The sequence below is a fragment of the Eubalaena glacialis genome, chromosome 11 (assembly GCF_028564815.1).
Source record: "Eubalaena glacialis isolate mEubGla1 chromosome 11, mEubGla1.1.hap2.+ XY, whole genome shotgun sequence".
Taxonomy (NCBI): Eukaryota; Metazoa; Chordata; class Mammalia; order Artiodactyla; family Balaenidae; genus Eubalaena; species Eubalaena glacialis.
Window position 1 is genome coordinate 50,857,679 of NC_083726.1, and position 19,884 is coordinate 50,877,562.

The window sequence follows — 19,884 nt, forward strand, 5'->3', positions numbered from 1 at the left end:
GTAACAGAGAAGTCAAGGACTAAGCCCGGAAATACTCCAAAGTATAGTGGTCGGGGTGATGAAGAGGAACCAGCACAGAGACTGAAAAGGAGTAATCACAAAGATAGGAGGGTGTGGTATCCTGGAAGTTAAATAAAGAAATGCTGCTGAGAACTGAGGAAGAGGCAGACTCAAACATTTGAGGTCACTGGCAATCACTGGAAGACTGGATTTAAGAGAAAAGGGGAAAAAAGGAGCTGGAGAGCATTCATTCTTTTGAAGAGTTCTGTTGTAGTGGAAAAGAAATTGGGCAGTATCTGCTTGACTCTAAAATGGGATTAAGAGAGGTTTTTTGCACCTTTTTTTAAAAAAAAAAAGATGGATGAAATTACAGACTTTAGAGCAAAGTCATTACCTAAATTCATTCAAAGAATCAAACTTAGAAGTATAATTAACAGGAAATCCACCGATGCATGTACCCAATAACTTAAACATTTCTATTATGATTCTTTTAATACTAGCAGAAACAACTAAACATGTGTCCTTGAAGTGCTACTCCTTTCCAGAGTAAATACCACAAATCACAGCACAATGACATCAATCTTACAAGCCTCAGAAATGCTTAAATTATTCATGAAAGTTAAATGGAGCCTCAAACAATATTTAGGATTTCTCATTAAAGTAACTATGTATGAAACCAACCAAACTGCTATGAATATGTTATCTATAGGTATAATTTTTAAAATAACATTCATTTCCCTCCTTACAAAAACACTTTGTAGAAAATTTGAAAAATAAAGAACAAAAGTCACTTATAATTGCTTGCTAAGAGAAAAACACTAGTAACATCTTTTTCACCATATTTAAAAAAATAAAACTGGGACAGAGTAATTTTTGCTACCCACTTTTCATTCAACTTATTAACTGCTTTAACAAGAACAAGATTTTGAACATGTTGCATAGCAGTTCAATACATGGATGCCCCATAATTTTTTTAACCAATTTGCTCTTGTTGAATATTGTGGTTATTTCCACTTTCACTATCATAAACAAACAGACAAACAAACACAGTACAATCTGGGTAAGAATCACCTCCATCTATAACACTGACTGGGTCTTTCATGAAAATGTAACAAATTCCTTCTACTTAATTTGAAATACCTTGGTCATCATCATCACCACCATCCGCATCCATGGCATTTTCATCTTCATCTTCATCATCATAATTATAATTTGGATCATAAGTAAGATACTTAAGACATATATTTATAATGGTAGAAACATGAGGATATACTTCCTTAGGACATCTGAAGAAAAAAACAAAAGCTGCCTTGAATAATCATACTTTTCTCCTTGATTCAGTATCTGCCAATTTTGCTTTATTACCAAATTTTTTTCCCTTCCCTTTAACATAGTAAAGTGGTTCCCAGCCCTCAACACCAATGATCCTTCATCTTTCCCTCCCACTGACTTAAGGTTTTAAAAAAGATTTACTTTTCAAATTACTCTCATTTAATCAATTTTAAGATGAACTCCACCCCCCCACACACACTTTAACATCTCTGAAGTCAGATGATTCCTATGATAAATGGTATGACGTAGTTAGTGTGGGGTCATACAGAGAGAAATCTGTATATGCTCCATCTTCTCAACACACGACTAGAACACCAAGCCCAGATAAATGTATTCTTCAGTAACTAGGATTATTGGTGAAAATGCCAGTGTACATTCATCCAGGCTTGGTCTTCTAACTTTATGTTGAGAAAAGACAGAACATATAATAACTGCCCAACAATAAATAATTTGTATTTCTCAATTAAAAGGACAGAAATGAATCCCACAATTTCTGATTTTAACAATTTGATATGACTATAAAAGCTCCTTATCAAAAACCATGAGTGGCAAATAACTACTTATAATTACTGAAAATAACAACAGTGAAGTCTCAAGACACTGTGCTACTACACTGTCAATTCTAGCCAAAGCAAAAAAAAAAAAACCCCAAATCTCACTACTTAGCCAGTATGGCCTTCTTGTACATAAATACAGTTTTTATTATTAGAACCAAGGTTCCAAAACTGAGAATCACCGCCCTAGCAAAATGGCTGTAACACATCTCAAAAACTGTTGAAGAGATATGAAATTCACTAGTATACATTACTGACCAGATTAATTTCTGACCAGATTAATTAATTCTGACCAGATTAATTAATTTATCCTGGTACTCTCTCAGGATAAAGACTACATCATTAAAGTAAACTGAAAGACAATTATAAATACCTTTCCCAAGTTCTTTAACAAAACTCCTAACAATAAGAAGGAAACATTTCAAAATAAATGTAAGGATTTTATTTTAAAATAAAGATGATATTCACTTCAAATACTGTATTGGTTATCAGTTATTGTTTAATAAAAACTTAATTAAAACGCATTTGAAATCCAAAACTCAATCCCAGCTGTCAGTAAAACCCATTTCTCCTCACCCACCTAATCTAGATCTTAATTATTACTCTATTTTTAAGAAAAATTTTTATTTGAAAAATATAGATCTTAAAAACTTGCCTTCTCACAAATGATTCAAAGGCTTGAATGCAGTACTCTCTTAATTCATCGTCATCTACATTACAAAATTTTACCACCAAAGGAATTATCTTCTCAAGGTATTCACCTAAGAAAAGCATATTAGTTCTTATAAACATTTGTTAATATTTTTTAAAGAAAACTTTTCAATACATAAATATTTCTTACCTATTCTATGACCAGCTTGCCTACTAATAGCAGCAATACATTGTATGTAGGTTCTTGTTGTTGACATGGAATCATTTTTGGACAACTCTGACAAAAGATGTTCAATAAGATCAACAAAAACTATATTTCCACAGCTCATAACCAGATGGCCAAGAGCAATAATGGTTCTTTTCCTCACTGCAAGTCTAGGGCTGGTCAACTGGGGGAGCAGACAGGTCAGAATTGAAGGATGGAAATTAACAAGAAGTCCTCCTTGCCTTAAAATAAAATAAAAAGAAAACAAATAAATACAAGATGTCCAAGTACTACTGAAATGTCTGCCCTCTGACCATCTCTTGATTACCCCTTCTCCCTATTGTCTTTCCTCTACAAATCTACACACTAAGTTTCAACGATCTTGTTGGTCCAACCCTCTCTTTCAAATCATTTCACATGTGCAGTTCAATGACTCAATAGCAGTCAAACATCTGTGTCCTGCCAGGATAGTGCTAGTGATCAAGTCACACACAGGACAAAACGTCTAACTGAATTTTCACTACTTATCAAATTAAGCATAAATTCCTCACCCTCCTCAACAAGACTCCAGTGTATCAAAATGATCTCCTACCACTTTTCTATTCATTCTATATTCTGGAAAATTAGAATACAATGTTTCCCAACTCAAGACTACTTACATATTCTGATATATTCTATGTTTAAGCATAGACACCTGTGCCCTACCCACTTTTCAAAACTAAATTCAAACGCCACTGTTTCCATAACAAACTTTCTTGGATCCTTCCATTTTAAACCCCCAAATACACTATACTCTCCGTTAATATTTAGTCCAATTCTGCCTTAATTATAGTCATTTGTGTTCTTACCTCCTATAGCAAAGTATAAGCTCTTTGTGTGCTAGGATGATAGCTCTTCACTTTTACTATATATTTGTACCACATGAAGGCACTTGATTATTTTCAAGTTCAAGTGAATTAGCCACAAATAACAGACAAATAATGATGACATACAACGATTGTAAGAATCAGGGACAAACTGAAACTGACAGGTCTTTTAAGGTTACTTCCCCCTTGGAGTTGCTTAGATCTCTCTCTATCTTCCCAAGTTTGACTTCCAGAGGAAAAGTAGAAAAGCGACAAATATATAAAGCCAAGTTCCTTCCACCCTCACAACACATGCTCTAAAAACATGGTTGCTGAAGAATACCAGCATTATTTTAACTGGAAAACTTGCCACTCCTACCAGCACATCTCCTTATCCAAGTAGATCATTGTATTCAAGAATATCAAAGAGTAAAACAAAATATAAAAACTCTGCTGAAATATTTAAATCACAAATTTTATTATTTTACAAAACTACAAGAAATATGCTTGCTATGCAGTATTACATGATAATATAATTAGCTTTTTTCTTCCCTCACTCCTAACCACACACATTTATAAAACAGACACAATTTAAACATGAATAATTTTAGACCAAGTTTTATTATATCTATCAGAAAGCATTCTTAATAAATGCACAAATATTTGTATTATAAGTAATATAAACAATAGTCATGTTTACCTGCTCAACATATCAGCCATAATATCCAAGGCTTCTAGCTGAACAGAGACATCTTCCTGCTTTGCTATTGCACTGGTAAGACGCCCAGTAATCTTTTTACATACATTAGCAGCTAATGCAGAGCCTGCATGAATAAGAAACCGATTATGATTTCAAGGCAAGTATGTTGAATTCCACCTCATATTCATGCTAGTTAGCAAATATTCAGCAACTCTAAACTTGATTTTAAAACTGACTCAAGAGATCCATGTCAGAAAAATATGTTTCAAGGGACTTCCCTGGCGGTCCAGTGGTTAAGACTTCGCCTTCCAATGCAGGTGGCAAGGGTTCGATTCCTGGTTGGGGAGCTAAGATCCCACATGCCTCGAGGCCAAAAAACCAAAACTTAAAACAGAAGCAATATTGTAACAAACTCAATAAAGACTTTAAAAATGGTCCACATCAAAAAAAGTCTTAAAAACGAAAAATATGTTTCAAAACAGGTTGTTTTTCAATCAAATAATTTATTAGACATAAGTAAGAATTAGACCCCACTGCAGGAGTACATGACACAGGGAAAACAATATCGATTCAGTAAACTCTACTGGACAACTATTTCTGTGCACTGGCACGAATGCCAGCTATGGAGCTAATAGTAACTGTAGTGCTTACACCTCTAGATTGGAAAGCAGCGATGACATTTTTCTCTATTTAAGTCCTCTTTACTAGTAACCTAATAAGATCCTTTCCAATCCAAACAAAGTAGAAATGTTGTTCCAGGAGACTCATCAATAAAGATTATGACTATTTTAAAGTAGATCTGTGTTGTTACTGACCAGAGAGAAAAAAAAGGAAACAAGAAACTGTGAAAGTAAAAATCTGAATGGTTAATAGAATTCTTGTTAGAGCCAGAAATCAGCTAAAAACAAACATGTTTCAATGAGAGGGAAAAAATGAGGAAAATACCAATGTAGCTAATACAACTATAAATAACATACTTCAGAGTTGGTGAAATAAAGTAACATTGGCATGATACAGTGAAAAAAACCCATCACCTTTGGATTAAAAGATAATGGGGGGCTTCCCTGGTGGCGCAGTGGTTGGGAGTCTGCCTGCTAATGCAGAGGACACGGGTTCGGGCCCTGGTCTGGGAGGATCCCACATGCCGCAGAGCAACTGGGCCCGTGAGCCACGACTGCTGAGCCTGCGCGTCTGGAGCCTGTGCTCCGCAACAGGAGGGGCCGCGATGGTGAGAGGCCGGCACACCGCGATGAGGAGTGGCCCCCGCTTGCCACAGCTAGAGAAAGCCCTCGCACAGAAACGAAGACCCAACACAGCCAAAAAATAAATAAATAAATAAATTAATTAATTAAAAAAAAAAAAGATAATGGGTATGAATCTTCATCCAACCAGGTAATCAAAACTTTGGATGAATTAACTTATTAATCTCTGAATTTCAGTTCCCTTATCAACAATCTACATTAAGACCTCCCATATGACTGACATTTTTAGACAAAGTGAAATAATATACACGCACTATCTAGCATGATACCTAGCATAGAGAATAATAAATATTTATTAAGTAAATGAGTGAAAACTACATACTAAGACTACATTATTACCAATATACATCTTTCCATGAAACAGAGAGAGTAATTTCACCCCATTTGCAGATGAGACAGTAACTTTAGCCTGCAATTTTAGCCTATAGCTTAGCAGTCAAGACAAATTCTAAAACTTACATTACATAAACATCTGTCAGAGGTCAAAAGCTAATTACTTGACAAATTCGTTAATTGTAGTTTTAAATTTTAAAAAAATTGTAAGTAGCTATAAAAGGCTCAGCCTTAATTAAAGATACTAGTAAACTGAACTCTTTCACAGCTGTCTTAATGGTGCTAAGTTTTACATCATAAATTCTAAAGCAAAGCAAAATTAACACTGAAAATAGAAAGCTAATCAGAAATAACTCATGATTTTGGTTATCTTTTCTCTCATTGCATAGGCTGGCTTAACTTATTCTGCAAGTCACAGTTAATACAATATAAAATCTTGCTCCAACATAAAAATCCTTCAGAACTGGTATTCCAAAGAGATACTTAAATTCAATCAAAATAATATTTTTAAGCAAAAATAAGACTCCGGACTTTTTTTTCTTCACTATTCCAAGGGATGCTTACAAAGATCTTTTAGGGATAGATACCTCTCTCCCTCCCTGGTCAGGAGGAAAAAAAAAAAAAGGTGGAGGAGAAATACCTCCATTTATAAAAGGGAAATAGGAGAAAAAAGCATTCTTGCTTACCACTGGAAGCTGGAGGGAGTTCTCCAATTACTGTTTTAAGGCCAATACTCGAAATATCTCGAAGTTGCTCTTTATCAGAAAGCATGTTAGTGCAGAGGGTATCTACAATTGTCTCTACTTGGTATTCTTTCACTTTACTCACTAAAGGGCCAAGACTGTAACAAAGAAGAAAAAACATTTTTTTAATCTAGATAAAAACAGAAAAACAGATGAGTGAAAACATTAACTTTTCTGCCTAGCAACTGTCAACACGAAATAAATGCTATGCCTGTAACATAGATAGTATACGAATAAGAGTGTTAAAAAATTCTTAATAAGCTCTTTGCAGTTTCCAATTTTTTCCCACTTACTTTCATCACAGTATCATGAAACTCAAGATGCTTTCACCCTCTCCCGCCAAACCCTTCAAATACACACAACATCTTTTAATAATAAAAACGCTAATTAGGAGTCTGCTCCTAACAAGGATCCTATGATTTACCTGCAATAGAAATTCCATCCAGTATATCACATTTTGCCAACTGTGACCCTTCCTTCCTACCATCTATCACCAACTCCAACTCATGAACCAAAAAATTTATATTCTTTTTATTTTCTTGTTTAAATTTTAAAAGCATCAAGTAACTGGGAAAAGCTCTTCTTCCACTGTGTCCTTTCCACAGAATTTAGCACATCGGAGATAATGTTTGGTGCATGACTATTCATTGAGGAGCCACTGTATTCAAGACTGTATTGAATAAAAAAAGTATGGCCCCCATCTTCAAAAATGTACCATCTGGTTGGTGAGGTAAGGAACTCACATAACTACTTTAGAAATTATGCAGGCATTCACTACTCTGCACAATTTTTAAAAATTTTTAAAAATTAAAAAAACTTCTAAATTCAATGTTAGTATTTATTTACAGACAGGAGACTGCACCTCGGAGACAGGTTTTTAGGTACTTGTATTTATGGGGTATGGTTAGAAAAAAAGAGCATTTCAAATGAGAGACTAGAATGAATAGAATACATGCTGAAAGAAATGAGAAGTCAAAAGAATTGCTTGATGCAAAAGGCAGATGAAACACAAAATAGGAAAGGTAAACACCTGGGACATTAAGGAGAATCTTTAAAGTTAGGCCAATGAATTTAAATGTGATATGGTAAGATTGGGAGCCAATGCATTTTCTCAAGCATTAGTGACATGATAAAAATAATTTAATTTGATAAATGCTCAGATCAATGTTTCACATACAGATTCTCAATAAATAACAGCTGACTGCTTGACTAGAAAAGTAGTAGGCAGTATGATTTGGGGAATTAAGAAAGAAGAAAAATAAACAGAGAAGTTGGAGAAATCCATGAACAGCTCAATCCAAATGGATGGAAATGATAATAAGGGACACGGCATATATGTAGAGACCTAATGTGAAACAATACAAATTGGGATTGAAAATAAAAGGAACTCCAAAAATGAATTTAAAGACTTCTAGCTTCTAAAATGGCAAAATAGCTTTGTTGGACTAAACCTCCTGCAGATAACAATTACAAAATCTCTAAAACTGTATTTTAGAAAACAACTTGAATGCATTAATGATGGAACTAAAAACAGATGCAAAAGGTGTCTACCTAGAATTCCATATTCCATGAAATCACCCTTTAAAAATGAAGAATAATAAAAATTTATATTAAAGACAACTTCAGATAAAAGCTGAGACTACATGGCAACCAGACCTATACTACAGAAATTGCCAAGGGAAGTTCTTTAGGCTAAAGGAAAATTAAACCAGATGATAACTCAGATTTACAGAAAGGAATAAAGATCACCAGAAATGGTAAATGTGTGTATACCTAAAAGGCTACATTTAAGAGACTATATATTTTTTCTCCCAACTATCAATAATACTGTATTATGGACACACACACACACAAATTTAAAAAACAATAGTAGCACATAGCCAGGAGGAAGGTAAATGGAAAAATGTTATTTCAAGGTTTATATAATTTGTATCAAGTGGTACAATATTAACTTTTAAGACTCTGGTAAATTTAAGATGCAATTTATAATCCATAGCCTAGAGTGACAATTTTAAAAATAACACAAAGATGATGTATCTGAAAAGTCAACAGACGAAATCAAAATTAAATATTATAAAACAAGACACTTCCCAACTTCTGGTTTCAGGAACCCTTTTAACACTCTGAAAATCAATGAAGACCCCAAAGAATTTTTCTTTATGTGGGCTGTATGTATCTGTCAATGCTTACCAAGTTAAAAATTAAAAGTAACAATAATAAAGGTACATGTTAACATAAATTTAACATTTTTAAGGAATAACTGTATTTTCCAAAAAACAAAATATGAGAAAAATAGCTGTTTCACATTTTTGCAAATTAATGTTTCAGCTTAAAATAACTGGATTCTCACATCTGCTTTTGCATTCAATTTTTTGTGATATAACATGTCATGTAGCCTGTGGAAATTATACCGTGTACTTACGGGAAAATGAGCAAATTATACCGTATACTTATGGGAAAATGAGCATCAAAGGGTAAATAACACCTTAGTATTACTCATATTACAGTTTTGAACTTTCGTGGTCACAGATGTCCCAGGGACCCCCAAATCAAACTTTGAGAGCTGCTGCTGTAAAATATCTGATTAACCCAAAAGAAGGCATGAAAAAAAACAATTAAAAACAACCCCCCCCAAAAAATCACACAAGAGAAACAAATGGAAAAAAAAAAAAGTAAAATGGCACACCTAAATCTAACTACATCAATACTTACAATAAACAACAATGGACTAAAACACTCATATCAACAGGAAGAAATTATGAAACTGAATAGAAGGAAAAAAGCAAGACCTAACCATCTGCTGTCTACAAGACACATAATTTTAAAACACAGGACTTCCCTGGTGGCACAGTGGTTAAGAATCCGCCTGCCAATGCAGGGAACACGGGTTCGATCCCTGGTCCGGGAAGATCCCACATGCCGCAGAGCAACTAAACCCATGCACCACAACCACTGAGCCTGCGCTCTAGAGCCCATGAGCCACAGCTACTGAGCCCGCGTGCCACAACTACTGAAGCCCGCACACCTAGAGCCAGTGCTCCACAACAAGGGAAGCCACCGCAATGAGAAAGAAGCCGGTGCACCGCAACGAAGAATAGCCCCACTCGCCTCAACTAGAGAAAGCCCGTGTGAGAAGCAACAAAGACCCAACGCAGCCAAAAAATAAACAAATACAAACACAGATTAAAAACTGAAATAGAAAAAGATACACTAATCTTAAAAAAAAACTGGAGCAACTATATGAACATAAAAATACATTCCAAGGAAAAATATATTCCAAATGTATTTAAAAAGAAACATTTTCTACTCATAAAAACATCAAACATTAGGAAGACATAATTATGAATGCGTATGCCCCTAATCATACAACTTTAAAATACATGAAGCAAAAATTGGCATTAAAGAGAAAAACAGATAAATTGACAATTATAGTTGGAAATTTTAACACTCTTTTCTCAGTATTTAAGAAAAGAAAAAAAAATCACAAAGGATATGAATCTGAACAACACTACCAGCTACCCTGACCTACCACTTATAATATACCATACCCAACTACTGTAGAACACGCTTTCAAGTGGACAGGGAACATCCACATCCACCAAGACCTATCATATGCTGAACCATAAAACCAATCTCAATGAGCAGACAAAAGAAACCAAAACAAACAAATAAACTTCCCTGAAACCTTAAAGAGTATGGTTCTCTGACCATATGCAATTAAGTTAGAAACCATTAAAAATAAAGATCTAGATAGCCTCCAAATATTTGAAAATTGCTTCTAAATAATCACAATGGAGATTAAAAATATTTCAAACTGAATGATAATAAAAATACCACAATTTACTTAGAGGAGAATATATACCTTTAAATGTTTAAGAATTAGAAAGGAAAAAAATGAGTGGAAAGAAAGGAATAATAAAAAAGAAGCAATCAGTTAAATAAGGCAACAGACAATAGGGAAAATAACAAACCCTAAAGTCAGTTCTTTGATAAGATTAGTAAAGTTGGTAAATCCCTGATTAAATGAATTGAGGGGGGAAAAAAAGAGAAATCACAAATTACCAAAATCAGGATCGAAAGAGGGGGATATTCACTGATGACGATTGTTTAGATAGACTATCCCGAGGAATCAACAAAAATTACTGTAATAATTATGAGATACTACGGTTTGCAGTTAAAAGATTCAGTATTGTTAATTGTTGATTCTCTTCTAATATTTCTATAGCTTCAACACAATCTCAATCAAAATTTGAGCAAGCTTACTTTTAAAACAGAAATTAACATTCTAAAATTTACATGGAAATACAGAGAACTTAAAAAATCAAAATACTCGAGAAAAGAATGAAGCTAGAGAACTTACACTACCTTACTTCAGACTTCTATAGATCTACACCAGCGTTTCTCAACCAGGGGTGACTTTTGCCCTTCAACAGACATTTGGCAAAGTCTGGAGACATTTTTGGTTGTTCCTACTGGAGGATGAAGGAATGCTACTGGCAAAAATAGTGGGTAAAGGCTTAGATACTGCTAAACATCCAACAACACACGCAATACACAAGATACCTTGCCATAACAAAGAATTATCTGGCCCCAAAACTCAACAGCGCCAAGCCTGAAAAAGCCTGAGCTATGCTAATAAAACTGTATGGTACTGGCATTAGAACAGACAAATAGATCAGCGGAACAGAATAGAGTCTAGAAATAGACATACACTTTATTTTTTTTTTAAACATCTTTATTGAAGTATAATTGCTTTACAATGGTGTGTTAGTTTCTGCTTTATAACAAAGTGAATCAGTTATACATATACATATGTTCCCATATCTCTTCCCTCTTGCATCTCCCTCCCTCCCACCCCTCTAGGTGGTCACAAATCACCGAGCTGATCTCCCTGTGCTATGCGGCTGCTTCCCACTAGCTATCTATTTTACATTTGGTAGTGTATATATGTCCATGACACTCTCTCACCCTGTCACATCTCACCCCTCCCCCTCCCCATATCCTCAAGTCCATTCTCTAGTAGGTCTGTGTCTTTATTCCCGTCTTGCCACTAAGTTCTTCATGACCTTTTTTTTTTTTCCCCTTAGATTCCATATATATGTGTTAGCATACTGTATTTGTTTTTCTCTTTCTGACTTACTTCACTCTGTATGACAGACTCTAACTCCATCCACCTCATTACAAATACCTCCATTTCATTTCTTTTTATGGCTGAGTAATATTCCATTGTCTATATGTGCCACATCTTCTTTATCCATTCATCCGATGATGGACACTTAGGTTGCTTCCATGTCCTGGCTATTGTAAATAGAGCTGCAATGAACATTTTGGTACATGACTCTTTTTGAATTATGGTTTTCTCAGGGTATATGCCCAGTAGTGGGATTGCTGGGTCATATGGTAGTTCTATTTTTAGTTTTTTAAGGAACCTCCATACTGTTCTCCATAGTGGCTGTATCAATTTACATTCCCACAAACTGTGCAAGAGTGTTCCCTTTTCTCCACACCCTCTCCAGCATTTATTGTTTCTAGATTTTTTGATGATGGCCACTCTGACTGGTGTGAGATGATACCTCATTGTAGTTTTGATTTGCATTTCTCTAATGATTAATGATGTTGAGCATTCTTTCATGTGTCTGTTGGCCATCTGGACATACACTTTTATAGTCAACTGACTTTGACAGAGATGTCAAAGCAATTCAGTACCAAAACGAAGATGTTTTCAATGAATTGGTACTTCAACAACTGTATTTCCATATGGAAAAAAAAAAGCTCAATTCCCACTTGACAAAAATTAATTCTAGATCACAGGACTAAAAATAAAAGCTGAAACTACAAAGCTTTTAGGTGAAAACACAAGAGAAAAATCTTTGCAACATAAAGTAAACAAAGATTTCTTCAGCGCAGAAAGCAATAACCATAAAAGTTGAAATTAATTTATAAATTAAATCAAACTAAATTTTAAAATAAATTAAAAACTTAAGATCATCAAATTGGGAGAAAATACTATAAAACATATATGTGCCAAAGGACCTATATCGAGAATATATGAACTCCTATAATTCAACAGTAAAAAGACAGCCTCAATTTTAAAAACAGGGAAAAGTCCACAAAAAAATAAATAAATGGCCAATAAACAAAATAACATTAGACATCATTAGTCATCAGGGAAATGTAAATTAAAACTACACCTATACACCAACTGGAATAGCTAAAATTAAAGAGTGACACAACCGGGATTTCCTCGGTGGTCCAGTGGTTAAGACTCCGCACTTCCACCCCTGGTAGGGGAACTAAGATCTCGCATGCCGCGGCCCAAAAAAAAAAGAAGAGTGACACAACCAACTGCTGATGATAATGTGGAACAACTGGTACTTTCATGTAAAATGGTAAAAATACTTTGGCAAACAATTCCACAGTTTCTTAAAAATCTAAATGGACAACAGCAATTTCACCCTTCCTAAGAAATAAAGACACATGTCCTGAAAAGGACTCACACAAGAATGTTCACTGTCTCTTTATTCACAATAGCCAAACCTAGGAAGATATCATTGTGCTATCAATGAACTACTAATCAGTAATAAAAAGTCACAAAACACTAATACATCCAACATAAAACCAATTTAAGGTGAACAATGTTGACCTTAAGTAGGGAAGTTGTGAGGTAAGGACACAATTTTATCTTTTTCAAATGGTTATCCAGTGTTTTGAAAAAAGGTCCAGCTTTTCTCATGATGCCACCAACTGCATCATGTATCGAATACTTTCCATTCTATTTTACACTACTGGTCTATTAATGCCTCACTACCTCACTGCTTTCATTAGATAAACATAATAGTATGTTTTCGTATCTAGTAGGGCTAGCCAACACACCTCCAACTCCAGAAATTTTCAGGGAATTTTTTGTCTATCTTGAGCAAATACCCTGTCCCTCTTCTCCCTTCCACCAAAATATACTTTAGAATTAACTTGTCTAGCTTGTGGGAAAAACTTACTGATTTTTAGAATTAAGTTAGCATTAAAATAACCCGGAGAGAACTGACAACCCTGTTGAGTTATCCTATCCAAGGACCTGAGATGTCTTTCCATTGGTTCCAAGTACATTTTTCTGCAAGTACGTTTTTGTTATTGGTCAAGAGTAGTTTTTCTTCTATAAAAGAAAGTTTTTAAAAAGAAAATTGTAACCTTACCTTAAACCATGCAACACCCTCACCCAAGGTCACCCCTGTAACATTTCTTGTCACATTTATTGCTAGGCATTTTGTCTTTCTGTTACTATAATAAATGGACATTTGCTTCCATATCTTCTAACTGGTTATTTGCTTATGTAAAGGCTACTTATTTTTGTTCATTAATTTTATCCAGTTCCTTCACTGAATTCTTATTGTTTACATTATTTTTTTCTTCCTCTGATCCATTAACATGATGGAATAAAAATATTAATAAAGCACATAATATTAAACTGTCCTTATACTCTTGGGATGAATGAACCTCACTTGGTCAAAGTATATTATACTTAATGTATTGTTGGATTTTATTTTGAGCATTAAAATGAAACTGGTGTGTAGTCTTCTTTTCTAGTGTTGTATTTAGTCAGAATTTATCATCAGTATTTGGTTTAAAAAAAAGACTGGAAGGTTTTCATACTTTATGTTCTGAAATAGTTCAAAAACTATCTATACTGGAATTATCTGCTCTTCGAGGTTTCAAAGAGTTGTGTGAAAGATTTCTGGGCATGAGTTTCTTTTGGGTGATGAGTTCTTTGATAAATTTTCCAATTTCTATCTATTAGGATTTTCCCTCCTCCAAGAATCAGTTCTTGGGTTTTATCACCTAATATATTACTTTTGTTAATATCTTAATTCCTTTCTTATTTTCCTGAATATACGTCATTTTCCCCCCAACCTGTTAAATTTTAAGTATAAAAGATCATCAAAAGCTCAAACGCTCAGGTTTCTAACAAGATTCATACTCAAGTGAACCTGTGTACCTCTCACCTCTCAATCTGGGACAAAGCCTACATTTTATTATCATTTTTAAAGGCTGCTTATTGCTCAGCACATAATTTGAACCAAACAATTTTGTTTATTAATAAGCACATGGCAAAAGAAACAAAAGATGAAAAATAATTAAGTAAAACTAGACTCATTCCCATTATTCTGCAACTTACCATTTTCTGAAGACCGTTTGATTTTAAACTTGCTAATGTCCCAAGTTAAAGAAAGTTGTACTACATATCTATAAATTCTATGCTGACCAATGATTTCTCATACTTTTGCCTGTTTTTACAGCAGATATGTAAAACCTTAGCCTAAAATAAATGTAAAACCTTTATAAGAAAATCCAACAAAGGTAATAATGACAAGACTTTATTTAAATTGATACCAGATATTATATGCCACACAAAATGACATAAAATTCTATAATTTAATTTTTATATGAAACCAGAAGTTATACTTACTAATAACTTACTTGTAAATTTTTAAGGGTTTCTAATATTTGGTATGCATAAATTAAATAGATGCACTAATACAATTTACCAAGAACTCAAATTCTGTACCTTTAACTAAGAATAAGAGTCCAGCTGTCAATATCACACCTATCAAGATGCTGTCAATGCCCCGAACACACAAAGGTAACTGGAATTCTCAATTTTTAGGAAAGATTCTTTGTAACTATTGTATCATCATTGTTAATTTAACTATGGTTTTAACCGTTGTTATCCTTTATCAAGTCTTATTTTTTACTTCCTTGTCATTGGTTCTTAAAACCACCCCTCCTCCCCGGAATACAGAGATGGAGAGCCTTTTAACTAATATAGAGATGGACAAGCCTTTTAACCTAGCTAAAAAACCTGGCCAAACAAGTAAGAGAACTACTCCTTCTGGAGTTTCCTACATGTATTTCATAAGAATTAAAATAACATGTCCAGCCAATACAGAAACTACATATAAGGAAATGTGTCTCATGTACCAAGTACAAATACTAAACCAAATCACCTACAAATTCTAAAGAAAAAATCCAGAAAGACATAGTACAAGACTAAGATAATTTACCAGTTATACTGAATTTTTTAATGGAAAGTGAAGGCGGTAGGAAGCAAGTAAAAAACAACTTACCATTTGACAGCTAAATTCTGTACCTCTCCATTTTTATCTTCCAGTAACTTCAAAATCATTTTCACTACCTTCCTTTCACTATCATCATCCAACTTGATGGAATCTTTCTGCAGTTCTGTCATCAAATCATTTGTAGCCATAAACCTATGAAAAAATTAAAATTTGTTGGTAATTAAAATTTTTTAAGCACTAATAAAAAAAATCACGGTTTTCAAATCCAATGCTATCATTCATATCTAAGTCCTGATCTACTCTTCTAAACAAGGTATCATTGGCTAAAATTATTTTCCCCGGGTTAGTCTTGATTTCAAATTTACTGACCTGACCTTCAATGAATGCTCTTTCATTCTAATAAAGTTGACCACTGAACAACGTGGGGGTCAAGGGGGTCACCCTCCCCCCACCTCGCTAAAAATCCATGTATAACTTTACAGTCACCGTCTACATCTGCACTTCCGCATCTGCAGATTCAACTGACCACAGATCGTGTAGTACATGTAGTACGTATTTATTGAAAAAATTTCCCATATAAGTGGACCCACGCAGATCAAACCCATTGTTCAGGGGTCAGCTGTAATTGCATCACTGATTTTAGGGAAAGAAAAGCTTCTCTTTACTTTTTCTTTGCATGTGATTTGAATTTTATCTAGGAAGTCTTTAACTAACATTAAGAATACCTTCCTGTGTAATACTGTTGTGTTGGATTGGGGGTTACATATTACAAATCACTGGGAAAATTCCAAAATGCAAATTCTCACCTCCACCCCAGCTCCCACCACCAGGATCAAATGTATTTTCAAAACGATGAAGAGGTGATTCCAAAAAGTTATTCCAACTGACATCCAGCCCCGTTTCCTTAAGAACCACTACCAAAGGACAAAGTTTTAAACTATGCGCAAGCACAGTTCTTATCGAGTCTTATTAAACAGCTTATAAAGAAAAGCATACATTCAAATTGGGATAATACAAGGTAAATTAAGCATGGGCCTTTTAAAAATTAACATCGTTCTCCTAATTGCAAGCCCCTCCCCATTTTATATAATGACAAAATGAAATTAAAACCACACAATATTCCAGAAAGTTAAAAAAACAAACTGAATAGAACACTAATGCAGGCACTTCTACACACAAAGCATGAAAAGCACCTTAACTATTTTACTTAGATAAAATCCATTAAACAACCATACCAGTTAGGACCTCTAAGAACCCCCGAAATGTTAATCATCTGGTTGAAGAGAAAACACAGTGATCATCAATTTAAGTAAAAAAGCATGTAATCCCAATAAAAAAAAAAGTTACTTTATAGTTCTGAAGAAGCTATACGGGTACAGAGATTCCTTCCTTTATTTACCATTTATTTATTCACTGCCTGTTATGATGCTACAAAGGCTGGACTATGAGCAAAGAACAGATAAGATGTAAGTCTTGACTCCTAGCCTCAGAGAGCTTATACTCTAATAAAGAAGTCTACTGATTTTCAAAAATCAATAATTAACGGTTAAACATTTTTTTAAAGTTGAAATGAGCACCAGCAAAATTAGCAATAGATAATATTTTTAAAACTCAGAAAACCTGGATTGAGATAGTATGAGGTTATAAGAAGAAATACTTTTTAATTGTGACCCTGAAACCAGAAAGTTCCTTCTGTTCATGTGTTAAAAGGTTTGCACTATAAATCTTATAAGGAAGTTGTTTGACCAGTTTGAAAGCTGTCTATGGAAGATTCAAAAGTCAATTTGTAAAACGTCTCTTAGGCATTCACTGCTTTAGGTATGGGGCTAAGGACTGAGAGGATAAATTTATACTCAGTCCCCTCCTCTTAACTTATTCATCTAACACAGCAGACAGGTAAATGGAAGAATCTCACACAAATTTTCTAAAACACTCAAGGGTGTTTGGCAATGATCACACCAAAGAACTGATAGTTAGTTTGGATCTCAAAGGATTACCAGGGCTTGCATGGGGAAAGCTGGTTCAGGATTTTAAGTGTATTTGTGTGCATGGTGGTGGTGGTGGTGGTGGTGAGGGGCGTAATACCTCAGAGTGAAGCAATTCAGTGTGTCTGAGGCACAGGGAAATAGAAACCTAACAGGAAGATGGAAATGTAGGCTGAGGTCAAGATGGGAAAGGTTGTATATACTCATTCACTATGTACTGAGAACCTTTTATTTGTCAGGTACTGTGATAGGTGTTAATGGATACAAGGGCTGGCAAAAGCAAACACAGTTGCTTCCTGCTATCTTGGAACTTATACAACAGTTGAATAGAGGCATATTGATTTTTTAAAACTACATATATGAGTACTTACATATGTAGTTATGAACTGAGATAAATGCTATGAAGGAAAGGAATGTGGCACAAAGAAAAGATAATGGGATAACAAAGTAACATGACCTAGACTGGAATGAAAGTTGTGTATCAGGGAAGACTGAGATCTTAAGCATGAAAAGGAACTGTGTGTGGGGAGTGGGGAGGTTATGGCCAAGTAGGCAGGGGCCAAAAGATTAAAGAGATTTGAAGATCTTACTAGGATTCTAGTCTTTATTCTAAAAGTGATGGGAGGATGGTTCTGAAGAACCTACGGGCAGGACAGGAATAAAGACGCAGCCGCAGAGAATGGACTTGAGGACACGGGGTGGGGGAAGGGTAAGCTGGGATGAAGTGAGAGAGTGGCATGGACATATATATACTACCAAATGTAAAATAGCTAGCTAGTGGGAAGCAGCCACACAGCACAGGGAATCAGCTCAGTGCTTTGTGACCACCTAGAGGGGTGGGATAGGGAGGGTGGGAGGGAGACGCAAGAGGGAGGGGATATGGGGATATATGTATATGTATACTTTGTTATAAAGCAGAAACTAACACACCATTGTAAAGCAATTATACTCCAATAAAGATGTTTTTAAATAAATAAATAAATAAAAGTGATGGGAGGGACTTCCCTGGCAGTCCACTGGTTAACACTCCACGCTTCCAATGCAGGGGGAGCAGGTTCGATCCCTGGTCCGGGAACTAAGATCCACATGCCGCGCAGCGTGGCTAGACAATTTTTTTAAATTAAAAAAAAATAATAATAATAAAATAAAAGTGATGGAAAGCTACTCATCTGAAGTAGAGATGGGGAGTAAATGGAATGATCAGATTTACATTTCAGAAGTATTACTCCAGCTACACTGTGGAAAACAGTTTGAGAGAACCAAACTTCATTTAGCAGACTGGATAGAGAACAGTTAGGAGAGCTATGGCAGCAGTCTAAGTGAGAAATGATGGTAGCCAGAATAAGGGTTATGATAGTAAATGGAGATGGAAAAAATGGACACACAGTCAATTCTCATTTTTAGCAGAGTAAAATTTGTTGTAACCCCCAAATCAATTCTCCAGCGCTTTCATGACATTTGCAGACATGCGAAGAACCAGGAAATATTTGAATCACCCAAAGCACACATTCCGCACACACTCCCAGCTGACACTGCACCAGGTGACACTCTGCCTATTTCAGCTCTCATACTGTAAACAAGCATCCTCTTCTCAGTCTATCTGGTGCCACGTTTTCTTTTGTTGTTTTTTCTTTTGCATGTTTGTGCTTTTTGTTGGTAATTTTGTTGTTTAAAATGACCCTCAAGCGTGGTGATGAAGTGCTATCTAGTGTTCCTAAATACAAGAAGGCCATGATGTGTCTTCCGGAAAAAATACATGTTAGATAAGTAACTACTGCGAATAATATAATGAGAACAAACCCTATTTGAGATTTACAAGGTTAAAGTTTATAGGTCTTTGAAATGGATTAGATATGGGGATGGTAAAGGATTAGTTAGGAAAAGGACAAAGAAGTAGAAGGGAAACCACACGACTTGGGTGTTATAGTCAGTATACATCCTGTCCAGTCTTAGTGTTATTGAATAACCACTGTCACATATTAGACGGTTCAACCACTCATCTTACAACACAGGAAGAGAGATTTAACAAGCCTGGTTCAACTACAGACTATACTGAATGGCCACTCCTCTGATCCTGATCAGCAAAATCCCAGCCAAAGTGAAGACATCAACAACATGACTTAGTGCCCTGCAGACCAACTTTGTCTGCCCTTGGCCAAAAGTAAGGACTGGCGGGGGGGTGGGGGTGACCCAGCAGCCCCTA

General features: G+C 35.0%; 1 protein-coding gene across 1 annotated transcript in view; it reads right to left on the minus strand.

Moving 5' to 3' along the window:
• The window catches only part of CAND1 (cullin associated and neddylation dissociated 1), a 43,819-nt gene that overhangs the window by 12,756 nt on the left and 11,179 nt on the right, over nucleotides 1-19,884 (minus strand). Inside the window, exons 2-7 of the mRNA XM_061205137.1 lie at nucleotides 15,745-15,888; nucleotides 6,569-6,723; nucleotides 4,288-4,411; nucleotides 2,728-2,984; nucleotides 2,542-2,647; nucleotides 1,141-1,286 (exon numbers count right to left, since the gene is read on the minus strand). Coding sequence (XP_061061120.1) covers nucleotides 1,141-1,286; nucleotides 2,542-2,647; nucleotides 2,728-2,984; nucleotides 4,288-4,411; nucleotides 6,569-6,723; nucleotides 15,745-15,888 — 932 coding nt within the window. The remainder of the gene's footprint in view (nucleotides 1-1,140; nucleotides 1,287-2,541; nucleotides 2,648-2,727; nucleotides 2,985-4,287; nucleotides 4,412-6,568; nucleotides 6,724-15,744; nucleotides 15,889-19,884) is intronic.